The sequence below is a fragment of the Rousettus aegyptiacus genome, unplaced genomic scaffold (genome assembly GCF_014176215.1).
Source record: "Rousettus aegyptiacus isolate mRouAeg1 unplaced genomic scaffold, mRouAeg1.p scaffold_m13_p_7, whole genome shotgun sequence".
In the NCBI taxonomy this organism is placed as follows: domain Eukaryota; kingdom Metazoa; phylum Chordata; class Mammalia; order Chiroptera; family Pteropodidae; genus Rousettus; species Rousettus aegyptiacus.
The window spans coordinates 13236139-13253991 of record NW_023416310.1 but is presented as its reverse complement, the minus strand read 5'-3'; the positions used below and the strand labels follow the sequence as shown (position 1 = coordinate 13253991).

Genomic DNA, 17853 nt, shown 5'->3' with positions numbered 1-17853 from the left:
TAAAATCCAGGCCAACGAGCCCTCCCCTTAGAGAGGGGGCTCCCTCTCACGCCTCTAAAGACAAGGCTTTGCACTGAGATCCAATAATTATCTCCCAACCAGCGTTGGTGTGACTTTGCTGTAGGCAACTGCCCAGAGGATTCCTTCATTATAATCTTTCCATGAATCATTCAAGGGTAAGTACCACCTCTGTTTGCAGCTGGAGGAATAAAAATGTATCATAAAAGAGAAAGGAAAATCTGCGGGGTATCTGAAAATAGCACCCAGATAGGCTGGCTTCCCAGTTCACCTTTCTGTCCCATCCAACTGGTCCTTGACTTGTTTCAAACAACAGAGACAGACTGGGACCCCAAAACCCAAGATCAGTTATCGAACTATCTATCGCAGACTAAGTGCGACGAGGCGGCCCAGCACATCTGGGGTTCCTAGTTCTTAACCATTCGGATGGGCCCGGTCCTGACTCCTTCCCCACTGCAGGTGCCCCTGCAGTCACATGCTTTTGTCAAGTGATCTGCAGCTTCAGGCTGCTCACTCTGCAGAAAAGATGAGGGGGAAAAACAGGGAGAGTAAGAAAACACAGCTCTCCCCTGGGAACCTCACAGCCTCCTAGCTTATAAATTGTAACGGCCTTATTACCTCCCCCCTCCCCCACTCCTCCTGCCAGAACAGGCTCTGATGTCAACCTCCCCTCCCTACTGCCTGCTTTGATCCATCCATGAGAAATAATACTTGCTGAGGGGACTTGCTGATGTCTTGACTTGGTTCAGAAATGCAGATGTGTTACCAACTGGGCAGGGAAGGAGACTGATTAAAAGGCTGAGAGTGTCTCTCGGTCTCATGGACTGCTGAGCCTCTGCACCAAGCTCTCAGCTTCCTCTGCCTCCAACAAACTTTGTGACTCACAGTCTGTAGAGTGAGGCAGCTGAGCAGGGTTAATTTGGGAACACGCTTTTCTCTCAACACTCACCCTCAGGGTCCACCTGAGCCCCCCTACCTGGCAGTGGGCGTGGGAGGTGAGAACAACTCCAGTTCTTTTGCCGGGCCCCAGAAGACCTGCCAGAATCTGGGTTCTGATGGTCTGAAGTCCGCTGGGATCGTTTCTTTCTCTCCCTGCCTTCCCCAGGCTCACCCTCGCGCGCGCTCTCTCGCTCCCTCCCGCCAGACACACACACACACACACACACACACCCTGAGGGTCTGGCTAACTGTTGCACGTCAGTTGCGAGGATGGTGGTGGGAGAAGGGAGGAGAGGTCAGGGGACAGCCAGAAGGTGGCTACCAGAGCTGCGCTGCGCCCCCAGCAGCCTCTTTCTCCTTCATCACTGCGATGGGCCAATCTGGAAGTTAGGGAGCCCGGGTCCCACGGGCGGCAGGGGCAAGACAGAGGCCACATCCATCTGGAGGAGGCGAGACGAGGCTCCCAGCACTGACTGGCTCCCCAGCCCTCTGCACCGCCCGCGTCGCCTCCCACATCCTCGCAGCCTGGCATAAGACGGGCAGCGAGTGTCCCGCCCCCCCTCCCCCGCCACCGCCCGCAATCCCAGATCAGCTTCCCGCAGAAAACTCCGCAGCACAACCCGCTTTTGTTAATTCTGCAGGTGCTATCACACACGACCACCTGACCACCTCCAGCAACAGTCCCGGTCTGCTCGGCTCCACGGGAGACCCGCTTTCTCCAGCGCCCAGCCGCTCCGGGTCACTCAAGCCCCCGCCCCACGCCGGGCCGCCGCCCACCGCCCCAGCGCCTGGCAAACCACCCGGCCGAAGGACTCCGAGGAACCCCGGGTCCTCGGCCCGGGGCATCTTTGTCCTCTCGGCGCATACGCGCGCGCACAGGCAGACAGAAAGAGCCCAGCCGGCACCAAGTCCGCGCCCCGTGGCCTCGCCCGGGCCCCGCCAGGGGACAATGGTCCGCGCCCTGCAAGTTTGCGAGCCGCGAGGCAGAGCCTTCCTTACCATACATCTCCGCGGGGCGAGCGCCTCCGGCGAGGCCGCGTCGCCGCGTCGCCTGCAGCCAGCCCCCGGCCGCGCCTGCCTTTCATTCACACCCGGCGGAGGATGGCGGCGGGCGGCGGAGGCCGGCGGGGCGGGAGCGGGAGCGGGGGCCGGACGTGGGAGGGCCGGGGCCCGGAGCCGCGCGCGCGCCCAGCCCGAGTCCAGGCTGAGCGCCGCCGGCCTCGGCTCGGGCTGCTGGGCAGGGCCGCGCCGAGAGGGGAGGAGACTATGCTAATGCGCGTCCCGCCCCCTTTCCCCCTCCCCGCGTGGCGGCTGCCGGGCAGCCCGACCCCCGCCCCGCCCCGCCCCGCCCCAGGCCACTTCCCGCCCTCCGCGGGCCTCGGCCCCAGCACCTTCCCACAATCCCAGATCCTAAGACGCGCCTTCTCCCAGGCTGTCACCTCGAGGGGCTAGGCGGCGGATTTTCCGGCTGCAGCGGTCTCCTGGGGAAGTCACTCACCCGAACTCCCTGCCCCTGTTGGAATGCTCAGGCCAACAGCTGAGGTCGCCCGTAGCCTGTGGGACCGAGGGTCAGCAGGGGCGCTGGAAGCTGCAGGTGTAACCCCGCCCCTGGATTCGTCCCAGATGCGTAGGCTGAGCCAGGGGCGCAAGGAAGATGAATTGCGGAATAACCCTGGCCTTCCCTTGGCCCCCTTAGCTGAGCCCCATTGTCTAGTTAAGCCCTCAGGACACTCTCTGGCCAGAGCTTGCTAACAAACAGCGTCCTTCCTGGGCCAGGTACGCAGAAACGCCCCCCCGCCCCAAATCAGCTCGCTTCTCCCCTTCCAGATTTATACGTGTCATTCACAAGCTTTGCGGACAGGATCCACTCCACCTGTGCCCCAAGGCCAGCTCCATCTTCTGTGACCTTGTGAGAAACAGACCCAGAGGGGCAGAAGACTCCCGGTTCCACACCCTGAAGACGCGGCCCGGCCCACGGCTTCCCTGAGGCTGCTCACCCAGCCTCCCCTACATCTCACGCATTCGCCTGCCCTTTCAATGTCCATTCCTTAGTTTTTCCTCTTACCTCATGGTTGGGGTTTCTGCTAGAAGTCAGGGCGGGGAGGACCTTAACGATAATGTAACGTCTCCCATTTTACAGAAGAGGAAACAGGCTGTGAGAGGTTGGCTTGTGTTCTTTTCCCTAAATACACTGAGCTATGTGTCTGTAGGCTAGTCCCCTACCCTCTCTAAACCTCGGCTTCCTGAAGGACTGTCAGGAAATTGCTATAAAACCTACATGACAGTACACAGGGGGCACTCTCATGTTTATTTTCTTTCCTTCCTCGCCCAAGGCAGGGACAGAGCAGGAGAGAGGATCCAGATCATTGACTCTGGGGACAGTGCTCTCTCTGCCCTACTCCAAACTCTTGTTTCCTATTTCTCTCTAGCTTCACTCCTCCCTCCCACACCCTGCTGTTTCCAGGTTTCGTTCCTGTTCCTTTACCTCTTTACCTCTCTCAGTAGCACGTGGGATCCCTAGAACCCTCCTGGGAAACCCTGGAAAGGTCACATTTAATCTAGACTCTCGGCCGGCTCACAAAGAAGCTCTGTCTCTATTCTCCAGTTTTTGGACCGGGTCAGGTGGCTTTGAGATCTGCTGAGCATCACATGTGAACCAGGGCAGAAGGAAGAATTTAAAGTCTAGCTCGGTCTGGACACAGTCTGCTCAACATAAAATACACTCGTCATTCACTGGTGTCTGCAGCACAGTGGGAAAAGCGATATCTGTCTTCACCAAGTGAAGTGTCTGGCAGGGAGTACAAGATAAATACTGATAAAAACGTTACATGACAAGAGAGAATACAGTAAATTGTAAGTAAATTGTAAAGAGAGGCACAGACTTCCATTTAGACATTCATTTTATTTTTTATCAAATATTTAGTGACCAGATATTATGTGCTAGCCACTGTGAAAAGTACTCAGGAGAAGGGATACATACAAAATTTTATAATAAAATACAATAGGTTCTATGGTGGAGATTTATAGAAGGAGCCAGGTAGAGTTTCATGAAAAAAAAAAAAATCAAGATGGGCTTTGAAGAATGGGCAAGATTTTTAGATGTGGAGATATAATGTAAATAGTTCCAGCTAGATGGCCTGTAATTTGCAAAGGTCAGAATGGTAGAGGGGAGAGAATTGGTGAGGTGTAGTCTAGAATCCACTGGCTGGAGCAGCGTCAAGGACTCTGCAGCTGTATGGAGGAAGGCCAGACGGGTCAGTCTGGGCCCTGTTGGGAGGGCCTGGAGCACTCAACCCGAAGCCTGTTGTATTAGATCTAGGGTTGCCAGATTTAACAAATAAAAGCACAGGATACTAACAGGATGCCCAATTAGATTTAAAATTTCCAAGAAAAAGAATAATTTGGGAGGAAGTTGTATACATTCCATGTAATGTTTGGGACATAATTAAACTAAAAAAAATTTTTTGTTTTTCTGAAATTCAGATTCAGCCTCAGTCTCATCTGGCAACTTTATTAGTGCCATCCTTTGGAACGGACTCCTGGATCCTCATGATTCAAAAGGGTCTGGAGTAATCTCTCCCCCACCCCCTGGTCTGTGCTCCCAAATAGATCCCAGTGGTATGTGGCCCCCCAAGGCACAGGGGTGGGGTCACTCTGGCCAGCCTGCATGCTCTGGCATGGGTGCTTCAGCCAGAGGACCGAGGTCCCTCTGGGATCTCTGCGTACAGTGGTGAAGGATTCGGCCCATATCTAGCTTTTCTGAGGTGCAGTCGAGACATTTGGATGACATTTGTGCAGGAAATGGTGCTGCTGTAGAAGCCTAAGGCGGTGGTATCACAACCACACGAGGAAGCTGAGACCCGGAGGTCACACAGTCTTCTGGCTCACGGTTTAAAACAAAAGAGCAGAACCCGCGGGTCTCAATATCCAGGATAGTGTGCCCAAGAAAAGACATCAAGTAGGTATGGGCTATTTACGTGAACCGTGGGAAGAGAGGAAAGTCAAAATCGAGATTCCTGTCTTTAAAAAGTTCTTACGTTATCACAGAAACCCCAAAACGTGGTGATGAGCATGACGGGAAGGAAAGTGGGAAAGAAGTAGCATTTCCTGTGCACTCACGGTGCCGCAGGTTCTGTGCCAGGCACTCGCCATGGGTTATCTCATGCGATACTCTCAGCAAACTCGCAAGCTCAGCACTATTATTCTCATTTTGCAGCTTGGAAACTGAGGCCCAGAGAGGTGAGTCAGCTCTCTAGTAAGTGGCTGAGCAGGGATTCAAGCCCAGAACACTCTGCCCAAGACTCATTTTCTTTCCACCACACCACGATGCCCGGCAGTCCACACTGACATACATGTGCAACTGCACTTAGAATTAAGTTCTTCCTAACAGTCTAATGCCCCAATGCCCTCTCTCCTGCCTTTACCTGCTTTTGCTCTCCTTCCTCATCTGGATTTCATTCCCTCATTACCTGCATTTTGGGAGCAGAGATTAAAGAGGGTCTCAGGCTATCCGGACCAAAGCGGGTGCCCTAATTTCCACCTGCTCCAAGTCCATCAGCGGTAGTCCCCTATGGCATTGGTTCAATCCAGAGCTGGGAGGTCTCCTGGGACTGGTTGAGTCAGGCTGCAGGAACTAAGTCTTAGAAAAGGTCATTATTCTTTGGCCAATGCGCACCCTGGTAATGCAGTCACCATGAACAATGTCCTTTGCCACTACAGCTCAAATGATCGCATCTGCCATGAGCAAGCACCACAATTTCCCGAGTTTCCACGTGAACCAGAGGCTGAATTTCCCTGCATTACAGAGAAAGGGATGTTTAGAAGTAGGAGGCAATCTATGATCGTCACATAGAACCCAGGGCCCTCACTTGCATCCTGGGCTCTGCTGTCCAGGGCACAACACCATGCCTGTCCTTCCTTCCAGGAATCTGGCTTCCTGATGCTTCGACCTCACACGGCCCCACCAGCTCCTGTGTCGTGCAAAAGCCTCTCATCTCCCCATCAGCCACACAATTACAGCAGCTCTTGCTCTAGGTACCAGCCTTGAGCAGCCGACGACTTTAAAGTTCCTTCCCAAGGGAGGAAAAGGGAAGATGATGACAGCCCCAGGGGATGCAGCTTCAGGGGAAAATAAATCATGAGACCTGGAGAAGGGCCCACAGAGAACCAGAGGGGAGAATGTGCCCCTAAAATTGTCGCGTAGCTGATTAGCTAGCTGTGAAGCCTGAAATAGAACTCAGGATTCCTGACTCCAAGCCTGGTGACTTGAACTCCTGGCATTTCTCCCTTAAAGCAGGTCCCCTGACCTACTTCTCAGAAGCCTCAGGGAAAGAACAGCCTATAAAAACAATACCCAAGTAGGAGCAGGTGGGTAACCAAGGTTGAGGAACGCATCTCCACAACACAGAAAACAGCTCAGAGCCGGGTCAGTAGGACGTGCTCTTGGCAAAGTTCCTGGGAGCTGCCTTGGGTACAGAAGGGACGCAGTGGGGACAGAGCTGCCGTGAGATCAGGGCCTGAGCGTCAGAGGTAGAGAAGGCTGCTGCGGATTTTACTTTCTCTAAACCACGTATTACCAGAGAGGGGGTGAAGTTCGAGATACTGATTCTTGACACATGGAGGTTTAAAAGTATTAAGCAAATTCTCCCAGCCTCCATTCTCTTCACTGCCTTCAGTTTACCCTTGGTTCACCCCAGAGCGGGGTCAGGCTTGCTCCATTAGCTATTGCTCCCTATGGTCCCTGGAGAAGCCACTCCTTTCCCACATGAAGCTCAAATCCAAGTTCACGTTCTTGTGGTAAAAAGCTCAGGCATTATCAGACCCTTCGTCTCGACTCTTAGGTCTTTTCACTCTCTCCTGGTTCCTTGCTGTCAGGAGGTCCCTGTTCTCCACCCATTACCTCCCACCTCCAGCCCACATGACACCTGCCCCCACCGGGAGACCCAAGCCCACCCACTCTGAAGACATGACTTGAAAGAGAAAAGAAGATGTGGAAAGAAGACATGGGAAGTGGAAAGCTAGTCAGATAGATAATCTCAAAAGGTCAAATCTGGCTTTCTTTGCCATGACTAAGGAGACCTGCATCAGTCAGAAGAAACAGGCTTGCCCAGAGGCTGGTTAACCTGATCAAAAAAAAAATGGTTTACATGAAAATAGAGGAGAGGGAGAAAAACAGCTCCAAAAAATTGTAAGCCTGGATACAGGAGAAGAATACAGAAAGGACCTGTGAGGCGCAGTACTCTACGACCTGAGAACTGGTGCTGGACTTCAATCAAGCTAGATGCCAACTCTCCAAAGAAGATATCCTGGCCTACCCAAGCCAAATCTTTGTTCCCTGGCCTTGTCTATGCATGGCCTTGATTGGCTTTGGACTCTGAAATCACCCCTGGTGCTTCCCCAAAGAATGCTGAGTGTTATACTCACCCGCCCAGCCTTTAGCAGCCCTGAAGTTAGGAATCCTTAGCCATGCCCATTTCCTCCTCCCCGGACTCTGTTCAGCCATAGGACTCCTCTTTAGTACTCAGCCACAATTCTCAGCTTCTGAATCTTTAGGCCAGTTCTCAGTTTTCTGGCTCAGTCCCATGATAGAATGCTCAGCAATTCTCAGGTTAAAATATTAGAGAAGCTCAGATATCTATGTACTAACATGCATATAACAGAAAAAGTCAATTTTATTGTGAAACCTATTAGTATCTGATATCTGGTCGGTTAGGCTCATTCGTGTTTTAACTTATGGAACATGCATTCATTGAGAGACTACTACATTCAAGAGACTCTAAGACACAGTGGAGAGAGAGAAATATGAATATCCTTGCCATCCAGAAAACTCACTAGTAGAGAAAGTAAGTCAAGACAGAAAAATGATGTGTCAGAAGAGAGATAAAAATAGAGTCCTAGAACTTGGACTCTGAAAACTATAAAATGTTGCTGAAAGAAATTAAAGAAGACAGAAATGAATGGAAAAACATTCTGTGTTCATCGGCTAGAAGACTTACTATTGTTAAGATGCCCATAGTACCCAAAACCATCTTCAGACAATGCAATTACTGTCAAAATTCCAATGACATTTTTCTCAGAGAGAAAATTTTAAAATTCATAAGAAACCACTAAAGACTCTGAATAGTAGGGCAATCTTGAGAAAGATGAGTAAACCAGAGGCATCAACTTCCTGATGTCAAACTATATTACAAAGCAATAATAATCAATAGAGTGTTGTGCTCACATAAAGACACGCATATAGCAATGGAATCAATAGATCCCAGAAATAAACCCTCACATGTATGGTCAAATGGTTTTCAACAAGGATGCCAAGTCCATTTAGTGGAGAAAGGATAGTTTCTTCCAAAAATGCTGCTGGGAATACTGGATATTCACATGCAAAATAATTAAGTTAGACACATTTTATATCATACACAAAAATGAACTCAAAATGGATTAAAAACTTAAATGAAAGACTTGAAACCATGAGCCTGCAGAAGAAAACAGTGAAAAAGCTCCTTGACATTGGTCTCGGCGATCATTTTTTGGATGCAATACCAAAAGCATACAAACTAAAACGCTCTGTACAGTGAAGGAAGCAATTAACAGAATGAGAAGGCAACCTATGGAATGGGAGAAAATATTTATAAATCACATATCTGATGAGGGCTTAATATCCAAAATACATAAGAAACTCACACAACTCAATAGCAAAAGGAAAAGGGGGAGGGCAAAGGATCTGAATAAACATTTTTCCGAAGAAGACGTATGAGTGGCCATAGTCAAAACATCCACATAAATTAAATTATAAATCTAACTGATGTCAACATACTTTATATAAAATAATAGACAAGAGAGGGAGGTGAAAGTAGAGGGAATTTACTTTGAGTAGACACATACAAGTACTTAGTATACCAAGGAAGAAAGCGCAAATGAAAATGGACTTGGTGCAGAGCCTCCACCCTTTTACCTCGGCCACTTTGTTTGATCCCATTGAGCAAGCATTGGGGCAACTTGGGAAGGATTCCATATGATATCTACAAAGCGGGTACTCTGTTCACACCTGATTAATTGGGTCCATTCCATCAGGTTATTTCATATTCTTCTTCCTTAAATGACTTGCCCCAAAGTGACCACACTACATGTTGCCAAGAGGTCATTCTAAATATCTCTTTCCAAAAATTCTCTTGCATTCTTATTCTAAGTCTCTGCTCATATAGCCCAAACACCAGACACTACCTGTGAGTCACTGTAAATCCTTACCTCAGTTTATTTCTTCTTTAAGGCAAAATGGGCAGTGAGATATGCTGCGTGAAGGTCGCCTGCTGGGGGCTTATTCCTTCTCTACTGTCTCTAGGACTAATCTGAGTGGGGCTGATATTACATCCGGCTGGAAGAGAATTCCACATGAGGCCACGGAGCTGAGGAAAGGGCAGCAACGCAGCAGGAACCGGCATACTGGAAGCGTGAGCAAGATTCTCAGATAATTTGTTATGCCTTCAGGACCTGCTTGGACTTTTCCTTTTACACACTGCTTTCCAGTGTGCTGCTGAACCACACCCGGTTTATGGCATGTGGCTCAGGTGATGCCAAGTTCAGAAAGGAAAGCTCAAGAAAGTATTGCTACTGGATGCTCCATGGTCAACATTCACTGCTTTTTCAGTGGCGAGCCAAGAAGTATCTCTTACAAAGACAACGGCTGCTTGCTCAAGAGGTCATGGATGCAAAATCATAAAGGTCTCCACAGCAGTTCTCTTAATCAGGCTTGCTACCAGCTCCATTCAGCAACTCCATCTGCCATTAATAACTCAAGCACCATTTGGATCCCCTCGGTCATTAAAGCCACATATGCTGCAACCTGGGAGATATTTTGGAGGGGGGGCTACTCAAAACCTGGAAGTCTTTCAAGTCACTTGGTAAACAGTTTGAAGAAGCACACCCAAATGTGGTATGCATGACCCAGAAAGTAAAAAAAAAAAAAAAAAAAAAAAAGCTCAGTGAGCATTGGGCATCTTTCTTAGTGATGAGATTAAAGCTCATTTTGTATGAGCTCTCCTGACATGTCTTAGACCATTGAACCTCTGGAAACTTCACTGAGGTGACAGATCATTGTATCTTAGATTTTCCCTCCCTCCTTCCCTTCTTTTGGCATGTGTTTTACCAAAGTATGTAGGGAAACAGATACCTCTAGATCACTAGATCTTATCGTCATGATGTCATCAATATTGTACTCTGGCAGACATGTAATGGGATAGAAAGAAAAACAGTGTCCCATGCATTTTAAGAGTTGTACAGAGAAAGAGAGATGACGTAATACTGAGAAAACTGTGTTCTGCGCTACCATTTATCTACCAGGTGAAAGCTACCTTTTACTCTGGCGTTTTCTAATGACTGGGATAAAGAACAAGAGAGCATTAGAGATCAGCTGCAGTCTTCTAGGCCCCAGAGGCTATACTGATTTGATCTAGCAGAAGTCCTCATCTGGAACAGCAGATAAAATTGGAGGCATCACCTTGTTAAGCTTATAGTAATCAAAGGGTACTGAGGACCCATGTTATTTTCCAGAGTCCAGCCATCTTCTTAAGCCCAGTTAAATAGTTAAAAGAAATATGAAAGAATTCTGCACTTTGGATCTACAAGATGTATGGTAGCAACTGTATTAATGACTTCCTTGGGTATATAGTATTGCTTTTGACTTTTTCTTTTTTTGATACCCAGAAGGGATTGAGGGTACTTCCATATGGCCCCGTTTACATAATAAGTCTTATACTACAGGTGAAGAATCTATTTCTATAATTATGCCAATCTTTGAGAATGCCTAATACAACTCTATATTCAAGAACTGAGGAAATAAATATGATATGGGCTCAGGGGTCCTAGAACCCACTGTGAAGTAGATTCTGGCCCAAATTCCACGTATGACTTGACTCCCATAGACTCCCACTCTGACCAGTGGGCGATAAGAGTAGTAAATGCTCTGAAAAATTACTGTTAACTCAAGGCAATGTCCCATATCCCCAGACTGATATTTTTTCTCCCAAATTACCTTAGTAAATGGCCACAATTCCCTTTGTGGCGGTACTGCGGTGTTGTTCTTCAAAAGTACCTAAGCCTTTGCTTATTCGTGGAGTCTTAAGTCTAGTAACTGGGCATGGGACTGTCACTCTAGTGTCATGACTTGAGTCAGATTTTTTTTTTTCCAGCAGACCTGGAGTTTGGTTTTTAAATTTTTGAATTATTTATTTTAAAAATATTTTTTAAATAAAACGGGATCTTAGAGGCTAATCATTTATTTTGCTACGGAACACCCACGATCAAGAAGCCTTGAAGGTTTTGATGATTGTGCTGGCCTTGCTGTCCAAGATGGAAATATGTTCCCATACCACTGGCGGTTAAGTGCCATCATGTGGCTTCTGCTAAGACAGGATCTGTCCATTGTGATTAAATTAGGAGGGGAGGACATTTCAGCTGTAGCATATCACAGACATTCCTGGCCTACTTAGAACAGCCACTAAAGCACTCTTAAAGATTTTCCTTCATGAGCATTTTCTGGGCCACCCTGGGGACATAGAAAGAGGACATGATAAGAGCCCTCTAATATTTCTATCTTCTAATATTTTTTAATCCCTTCTTCAACACTATACCACAGTTCCATTTAGCATTATTCTCTACTGTGACTAGGTTTTAGGCAACGAACCGAGAAAATACTAAGAAGCGCTTCCAACTACTCAAACCAAAGTGTTAAATTCGAATTTCTAGAAAATACATTCACGTCGATAAATTCAGCCTGAATCTAATATTTTGTGTTTTCTTCCTTAGGAAATCCATTCCCTTGTGTGTTTCCCCCACATTCATGTAAGTTAGCAAATCTTGGTCCTCAGTGTGTGCTAATCACTAACTCCCGGGTTACACTTTATAATTGGTCACCTGGGCATGCTGGTACCTAATTCTAGTTATCTGTTGGTAGATAATGAGGAGCGAAGGGAGTAGAGCACATGGATAATTGGCTTCCTTTTGTAAGGTAACTCCCTTAGGCGCATCTTCATGTAAAGCAATAATCTCCTCATTAGACATAGGAGCAGGTTCTTTTTGTCTGGTGATGAAGGCTCAGTGAGGTTTAGGGGTACGGGGTTACCTGAGTTCTTCAGATATCCAAATATATTCCCGTTTCGGTTCCTGAGGTACAACGATTACCTGATCAATGCCCTAACTGTCATATAACAGACCTAAGTGGGGCTATGGATTCAGTTGACTTTGTAATTTGGCAACTCGTGGAGTGGGGCTTTTAGTTATCTCTGTCTTGAATTGAGTTTCTTTTTCATGGAGTCTTAGAAAATTGTTCAATTTATTTTTAGACCTGAGAAGTTAAGGATTTGAGCTTGTCATTCATTTTTGCTTAGGGAAACCAGAGCCAACAGAAGTTATACCACCCTGCAGTCCTTTATTTATTTTTGACTTTCCTGTGCTCTGGCAGGAGCAAATAGTTGCTTCTAATGAGCAGTGTGATCAGAAGCTATATTTATCTTTTGATTTTTTCTACCACTGTATGTCATAGACATATCATCCTTATCTACTAATGGAATTTTACTGCTCTCAGCCCTAAGTTACCAGGTAGCAGAGTCCCTCTCCCGCCCATTCCCAAGGTTCTGTGGCCTGCAATCATTTCTCAGAACCAATTTCTCTGTACTAGTCAAGGTTCTTGGTCCAGATAACATAAAATAATTCTGGCTAACTTAAGCAGAAAAGAAATTCACTGAAATGGTATAGGATCACAGAGTCGATGGGAAGCCAAGATTACAACCCAGCCAGGAACCAAGAGAAATTGGGAAACCAGATACCATCAGGATCATGCACCATAATAAAGGCACCATCCTTGGCACCACCACCACTGGTTGCTAGCTGCTGACTGCTGACTGCCGTCATTCTTGGTGTCACTGACAAAGGATGCCTATTCCTCCTCTACATCTGTACTTTCAACTTTTTGGCTATGGCAACAAGAAAAACCCCCACATTCTGTTTCTTTGCATTATTTCCTCAATATTCAAAATCCTGTACAGTGGCATCCAATTCACTAAGCCTAGGTCACATGCTAATGCCTTCAGTAGAGAACAGGAGAGCTGTCCTTTGTGATTTCCATAGTGGGAGGGAAGTTGAGCCCAGTCTCGTGCATACATTAGATTCCCTCAGATGAGAAGAGCAGATGTTAAGAGGTCCCGCTCCACTCTTCCCAGAAAAATCCTACTATGGGTTTTAAACTGAAAAGATTTGGAACAAACACTGCAAAGAAAGAATGAAAGCCTAAGGTAGGTAAAGTAATTTATTAAAATTGTTTTAATGAATAAAACCTCCATGGCTAGACAAATTTCTTCCTAAGATGCTAAGAAGATTTGGAAAAAGAATCAAAGAGTAACTATCGATAGACTTTAAAAAGTCACGAGACACTAAAAAGGAATTGAAATCGAGTTGATTTTGTATGAAGGAAAATGGCGGGTTCTACTAATTATCAGCTGGGAAGTGAATATTTGGCAATTGATAGAATCGCCTGGCTAAACAGGGTTGCTTGCTGTGAATACCTAGAAATGATTAAGCGAGTACTTGGGGCCAGTGTGAGTTTATTAAGGAAAAATCACAGCGACCATCTTTATCTCCTTTTTGAATCAATTAATAGATTGGTAGACAAATGGTAGACAACTTGAGAATGTCATTGGTACTCTGTCTTTATAAAGTTAAAAATACCTTTATTTGCTTTTAGTGTAAAATAAACCAAGGTAATTATAGAAAAGGCAGATCAAGTTTTCTAGTAAAGTGGACGCCAGCTATTATCTCTGCATTTTTCCCCACTAAAAAAAACACTAAACATATTAAAGAAATAAGAAAGACACAAATCCATAAGAATAAAGAAATTAGGAGAGGAGATTACAAGACCAGAGATCACAACAAATTTTTGGAAGGTGGAAAATTTATGGATGAGTGGTAAAGAACATGGCAGAGAAAAGAAAGCTGAACGCAAGCACCTAAAGAGAATGAATGTTAATGAAATCAAGACCTATTGTACAGGTGGGAAAATTGAGTCATGGGAAACTAAATAACTTGCTCAAGGTCACATAATAGGAAGTGAGAAAGCTGGGACCCAATAGTCCAACCTTGGTGACTGCCATCAACCACCATATGCACACTGCTTCCCTATTTCGTGAAGCGAAACAGGTGATCCCACCACAGGAGTGTGATTTGAGGGACTCTGAGCAGGTCTTCTGCAGAGAAGTATTGCACTGGCTAGCTGAACCAAAAAACAGGCCCGTTACGCATTTGGCTTTGTAGTTCTTCTAAATCTAAATCTAGATATTTGAATATTGTAAAATCGGAAGTTAACTGAGAAAAGATTTTGATAAAAGGAAGAACTGCCCAAGAGTTCTAGATGGTGGAATTCATTCATTCAACAACTATTTATTGAGCGCTATGATAAACTTGGCAATGTGGTAGGCTCTGATAATATAATGATGAAAAAGACAAACGTTTCTTTGCCCTGGCAGAGTTCACCTCCAATGGAGGGTTGAAAATAATGAAATAAGTGATAGGAATAAGTGTGCTTGGTGAACAAGAGACGGAACTATGGAATCATATGGCAGGGAAACCTTCCCCAGTCTGGAGGGGCAGGAGTTTGGGACTGGGATCCCCTTGGGGAGTGAAGGTCAGGGTAAAACTTGAAGAGTCAGACTTTCTCAGAGAAGGGAATGAAGAGGAGGGAAAAAGCTTTATGGGCAGGGGGAGATGTTCAAATAATTTTAGTAAGAGATGATGATGGCTAAGGTATGGCCTAAACAGAGTGAACAGAGGATGAATTTCTGAACAGAAATGAAAAAGAAGATGGCTTTTCCAGAAAATGCTATGCATACCACCAATTAGTACCTGAGATTATTTTAGGTGCTTTACAAATGTATGTTACATCCTTTTACTATTGCATGTTTATTTAACATATATTAGAAATATATATATGTGTGTGTGTATATATATATCAAGTATATCAAACCTGTGATTTCCCAGATCATATTGTTTAAGATGAAACTAGATCTCTGATTTTTTTAAAGTCAATTAAAAATACTAAGCAAATAATGGTACTGATGTGTCATATTTAGAGGGCTATTATTGGTGGGGTGCTAGGCTGCAAAATTGCTGGGTGCACCACATTGCCTGAGGTCGGCCCTCCCGGTAACAGCCACGTCCTGCCTCTCCCTTCACCCGCACTCTTGGACTTTTTCTTTACACAGTGTTTGCCCCAAATGTGTGAACAGCTTTCTTTCTCCATCTCCTTAACACTGGTTTTTGCAGCCCTCTGATGTAGGCTGTTCGTATGAGTTTCAGAATTCTTAATGGCATTTTTTTCCTTTTCCTTTTCCTTTCCTTTCCTTTTCTTTTCTTTTCTTTTTAAATAAATATCCTTTCATCTTAAAGTTTTAGAGCATGCCTTCTTGGAAATGCAGTGGTAGACCATTGTCTGCGGGTTTTCCTAGTTCTCTTCCCCTCACACTCCCCTTCAAGCCCACTGGGTCTTCCAGCCTCTGCAGCATCACTGCATTCTCATCCAGGTCACATTGTTTACACTCGGCGGAATTAGAGTGGGGCGCTCAGGTCCAGCAGCGATGACCCACTGTGGTCCAACTGCACACAGCTGAGCAGAACGTCTCAGTCTGTGAACGTGGTTCACAGCCATGGGGGCCCCCTCCCTCCCTGCTGCTGCTGGGGCAAAGCATTCGTCCTGACATCACAGCTTCATATGCCAACACAGACTGTGCAAGAGGGGCTGCTACCCAAGTATAACATGCACTGGAGAACACAGACAGTTGGATCACACACACACACACACACACACACACACACACACACACACACACAGCGTCCCACTTGAAACTACCGTAAAGAATAACTCTGCTTGGAGCCAGGCTCTGTCTCACACCTCTAGCCTCAACCTGGGAAGGTGTGCAATGCCTGGGTCAGGCCCAAGATAACGGAAGGGAGACAACCGTGTATTACAGTGGCCCGGGGCAAGGGCAAGTATGTTGAAGTCAAGGAAACATGCCTCCTGTCCTTGCTTTTTTTTCTCCCCAAGATCCAATAAATAAGCAGCTCTGGGAATCATCAGTTCAGCCTCTAACCACACAGTTTAAGAGACAGACAGGCGGAGATTTAATTCTGAGATATCACAACCATTTTGGAATAAATTGTCAAGCGGAAAAGCAGAGAACCTCTAGCGACATCCCTGGGGACGGACAGCCCTGTTCTCACCCACGTTCCCCAGGGAAGGGCCACATTCCTGGGATATTCCAAGGCCCATTTCAACCTTGAGTTAATGCTGTTTTCTCCTCTTGCTCTGAGACCAACGTATTAGGCATTAGGAGTTGCAGAGGGTAATATGGAGGTAATATGGCAATAGAATTCATTGGAAAAGAACCCATGAATAAATCCTGTCACAAGCCCTTCTTAACATCTAAAAATATAACATATAAAATAGCGTAACTGAGAAAAGTTTTGTGACAAATATAACTCATAAAAGCTTACATTCCTAAAAAAAAATCTAGATCTAATAAAAATTTATGTGGCTAATCCTTAGCTCAACTTGGCAATGATCAGATTATAAAAGGATAAGAATAGACAATTTTATGCACAGGAAAATAGAACCATGGCTTAAACCAACGACAGAAATTAGATAAGTACAAATTAAACAGATTAGAGGTTCTATTATATACCTACAAGTCTAGCAAAAGTGAAATAATAAAAGCCAACATTAATAAGATTCAAGTAAAAATATCCAAGAGGAAAAAAATTCGCACTATGATGCATTCATAGTATTACTTATGATGCTTAAAATAATTTAAGAGCAATCCTTAACGTTCTCACAATAAAGACATGATTGAGTAAACCATGAACTACTACATAGCCTTTAACACGTCGCCTTTTAAAATAATAGGAACTCTGCAATCTCCACTGAGCAGATCAGACTTGTCCACATCTTGCTGCCCTGCCTCTGCAACCATGTCTGACTACCCCCATGTGGCTGAGATCGAGAAATTTGATAAGTCGAAATTGAAGAAAACAGAAACATAGGAGAAAAATCCACTGCCTTCGAAAGCAACGATTGAACGGAGGAAGCAAGCAGGTGAGTCGTGAGGAGGCGCGCGCCGCCCACATGCCCTGTGCATGCCACAGGCACCGCCTTCTTATTTGACCTCCTTTCGCTGTTTGACTTTGTGAGATGCAAAGCGGTTGGATCAAGTTTAAATGACCGCGCGGCCGCCCCTTTTCACATCAAAGATCTGCCGACAAGGAAGGCTGCCCCTGCCTCTTCCCCCTGCCTGTGTGGCTGGTAGAGAAGGAAAAGCACTTGCACGTTGGTGAAGACAGAAGCTGGGTGGGATGACAGTGAAATCGAGAGTGAACACCAAGCCGTTCCGAGGTGTCCTGCAGGCTGGAAAATGCAGTTTAATCGGAGTGCTGTTTTTTGTTGTTGTTGTTCAAAATTATTAGAACGTACAATTTTTGAAATATGCAAATAAAAAGTTTTAAAACCTGAAAAAAATAGGTATGATAATCATTGACATGTGTCTATTTGGAAAAAACGCAGGAAGACAAGGAGTATGTAGGCAACACTTTCAAGTGAATGCGCACATTCTAACGAAGGTTAGAAGTGACTTCGGAGAGGTGTGCTTGCTTTGTGGGATTTCATTTTCTGTAAAGATAAGTGCATAATAAAAATATAAGTGTATCTAGACATATATCACATAAAAGAGAGAGTGGAGAGTAATTTCTTCTTTCTCTTTGCTTCCCAAGGGAGCCATGAAGATGAATTAAGTGGTCTGAACTTCTTGGATCAAAATATTAGATGCTTGGATGAGTGAATGGTTCGGGTTCTTCCTTGGAGACATT

At 45.8% G+C, this 17853-nt stretch overlaps 1 protein-coding gene and 1 pseudogene across 4 annotated transcripts in view; one reads left to right on the top strand and one right to left on the bottom strand.

Moving 5' to 3' along the window:
• EFR3B (EFR3 homolog B) overlaps positions 1-2113 on the bottom strand; it is a 75001-nt gene extending 72888 nt beyond the window's left edge. For 2 of the 4 annotated variants that reach the window (XM_036224403.1, XM_036224404.1), the window contains exon 1: positions 1957-2113. In XM_036224403.1, the coding sequence (XP_036080296.1) occupies positions 1957-1963 (7 nt within the window). In that variant the 5' untranslated portion in view covers positions 1964-2113. Of the gene's footprint in view, positions 1-994; positions 1106-1956 lie in introns of those variants that run through there. The other 2 variants (XM_016121756.2, XM_036224405.1) reach the window with 2 other exon arrangements.
• A 14849-nt stretch (positions 2114-16962) lies between these two features.
• Positions 16963-17097, top strand: LOC107498530 (annotated as a pseudogene).
• Positions 17098-17853: the final 756 nt, after the last annotated feature.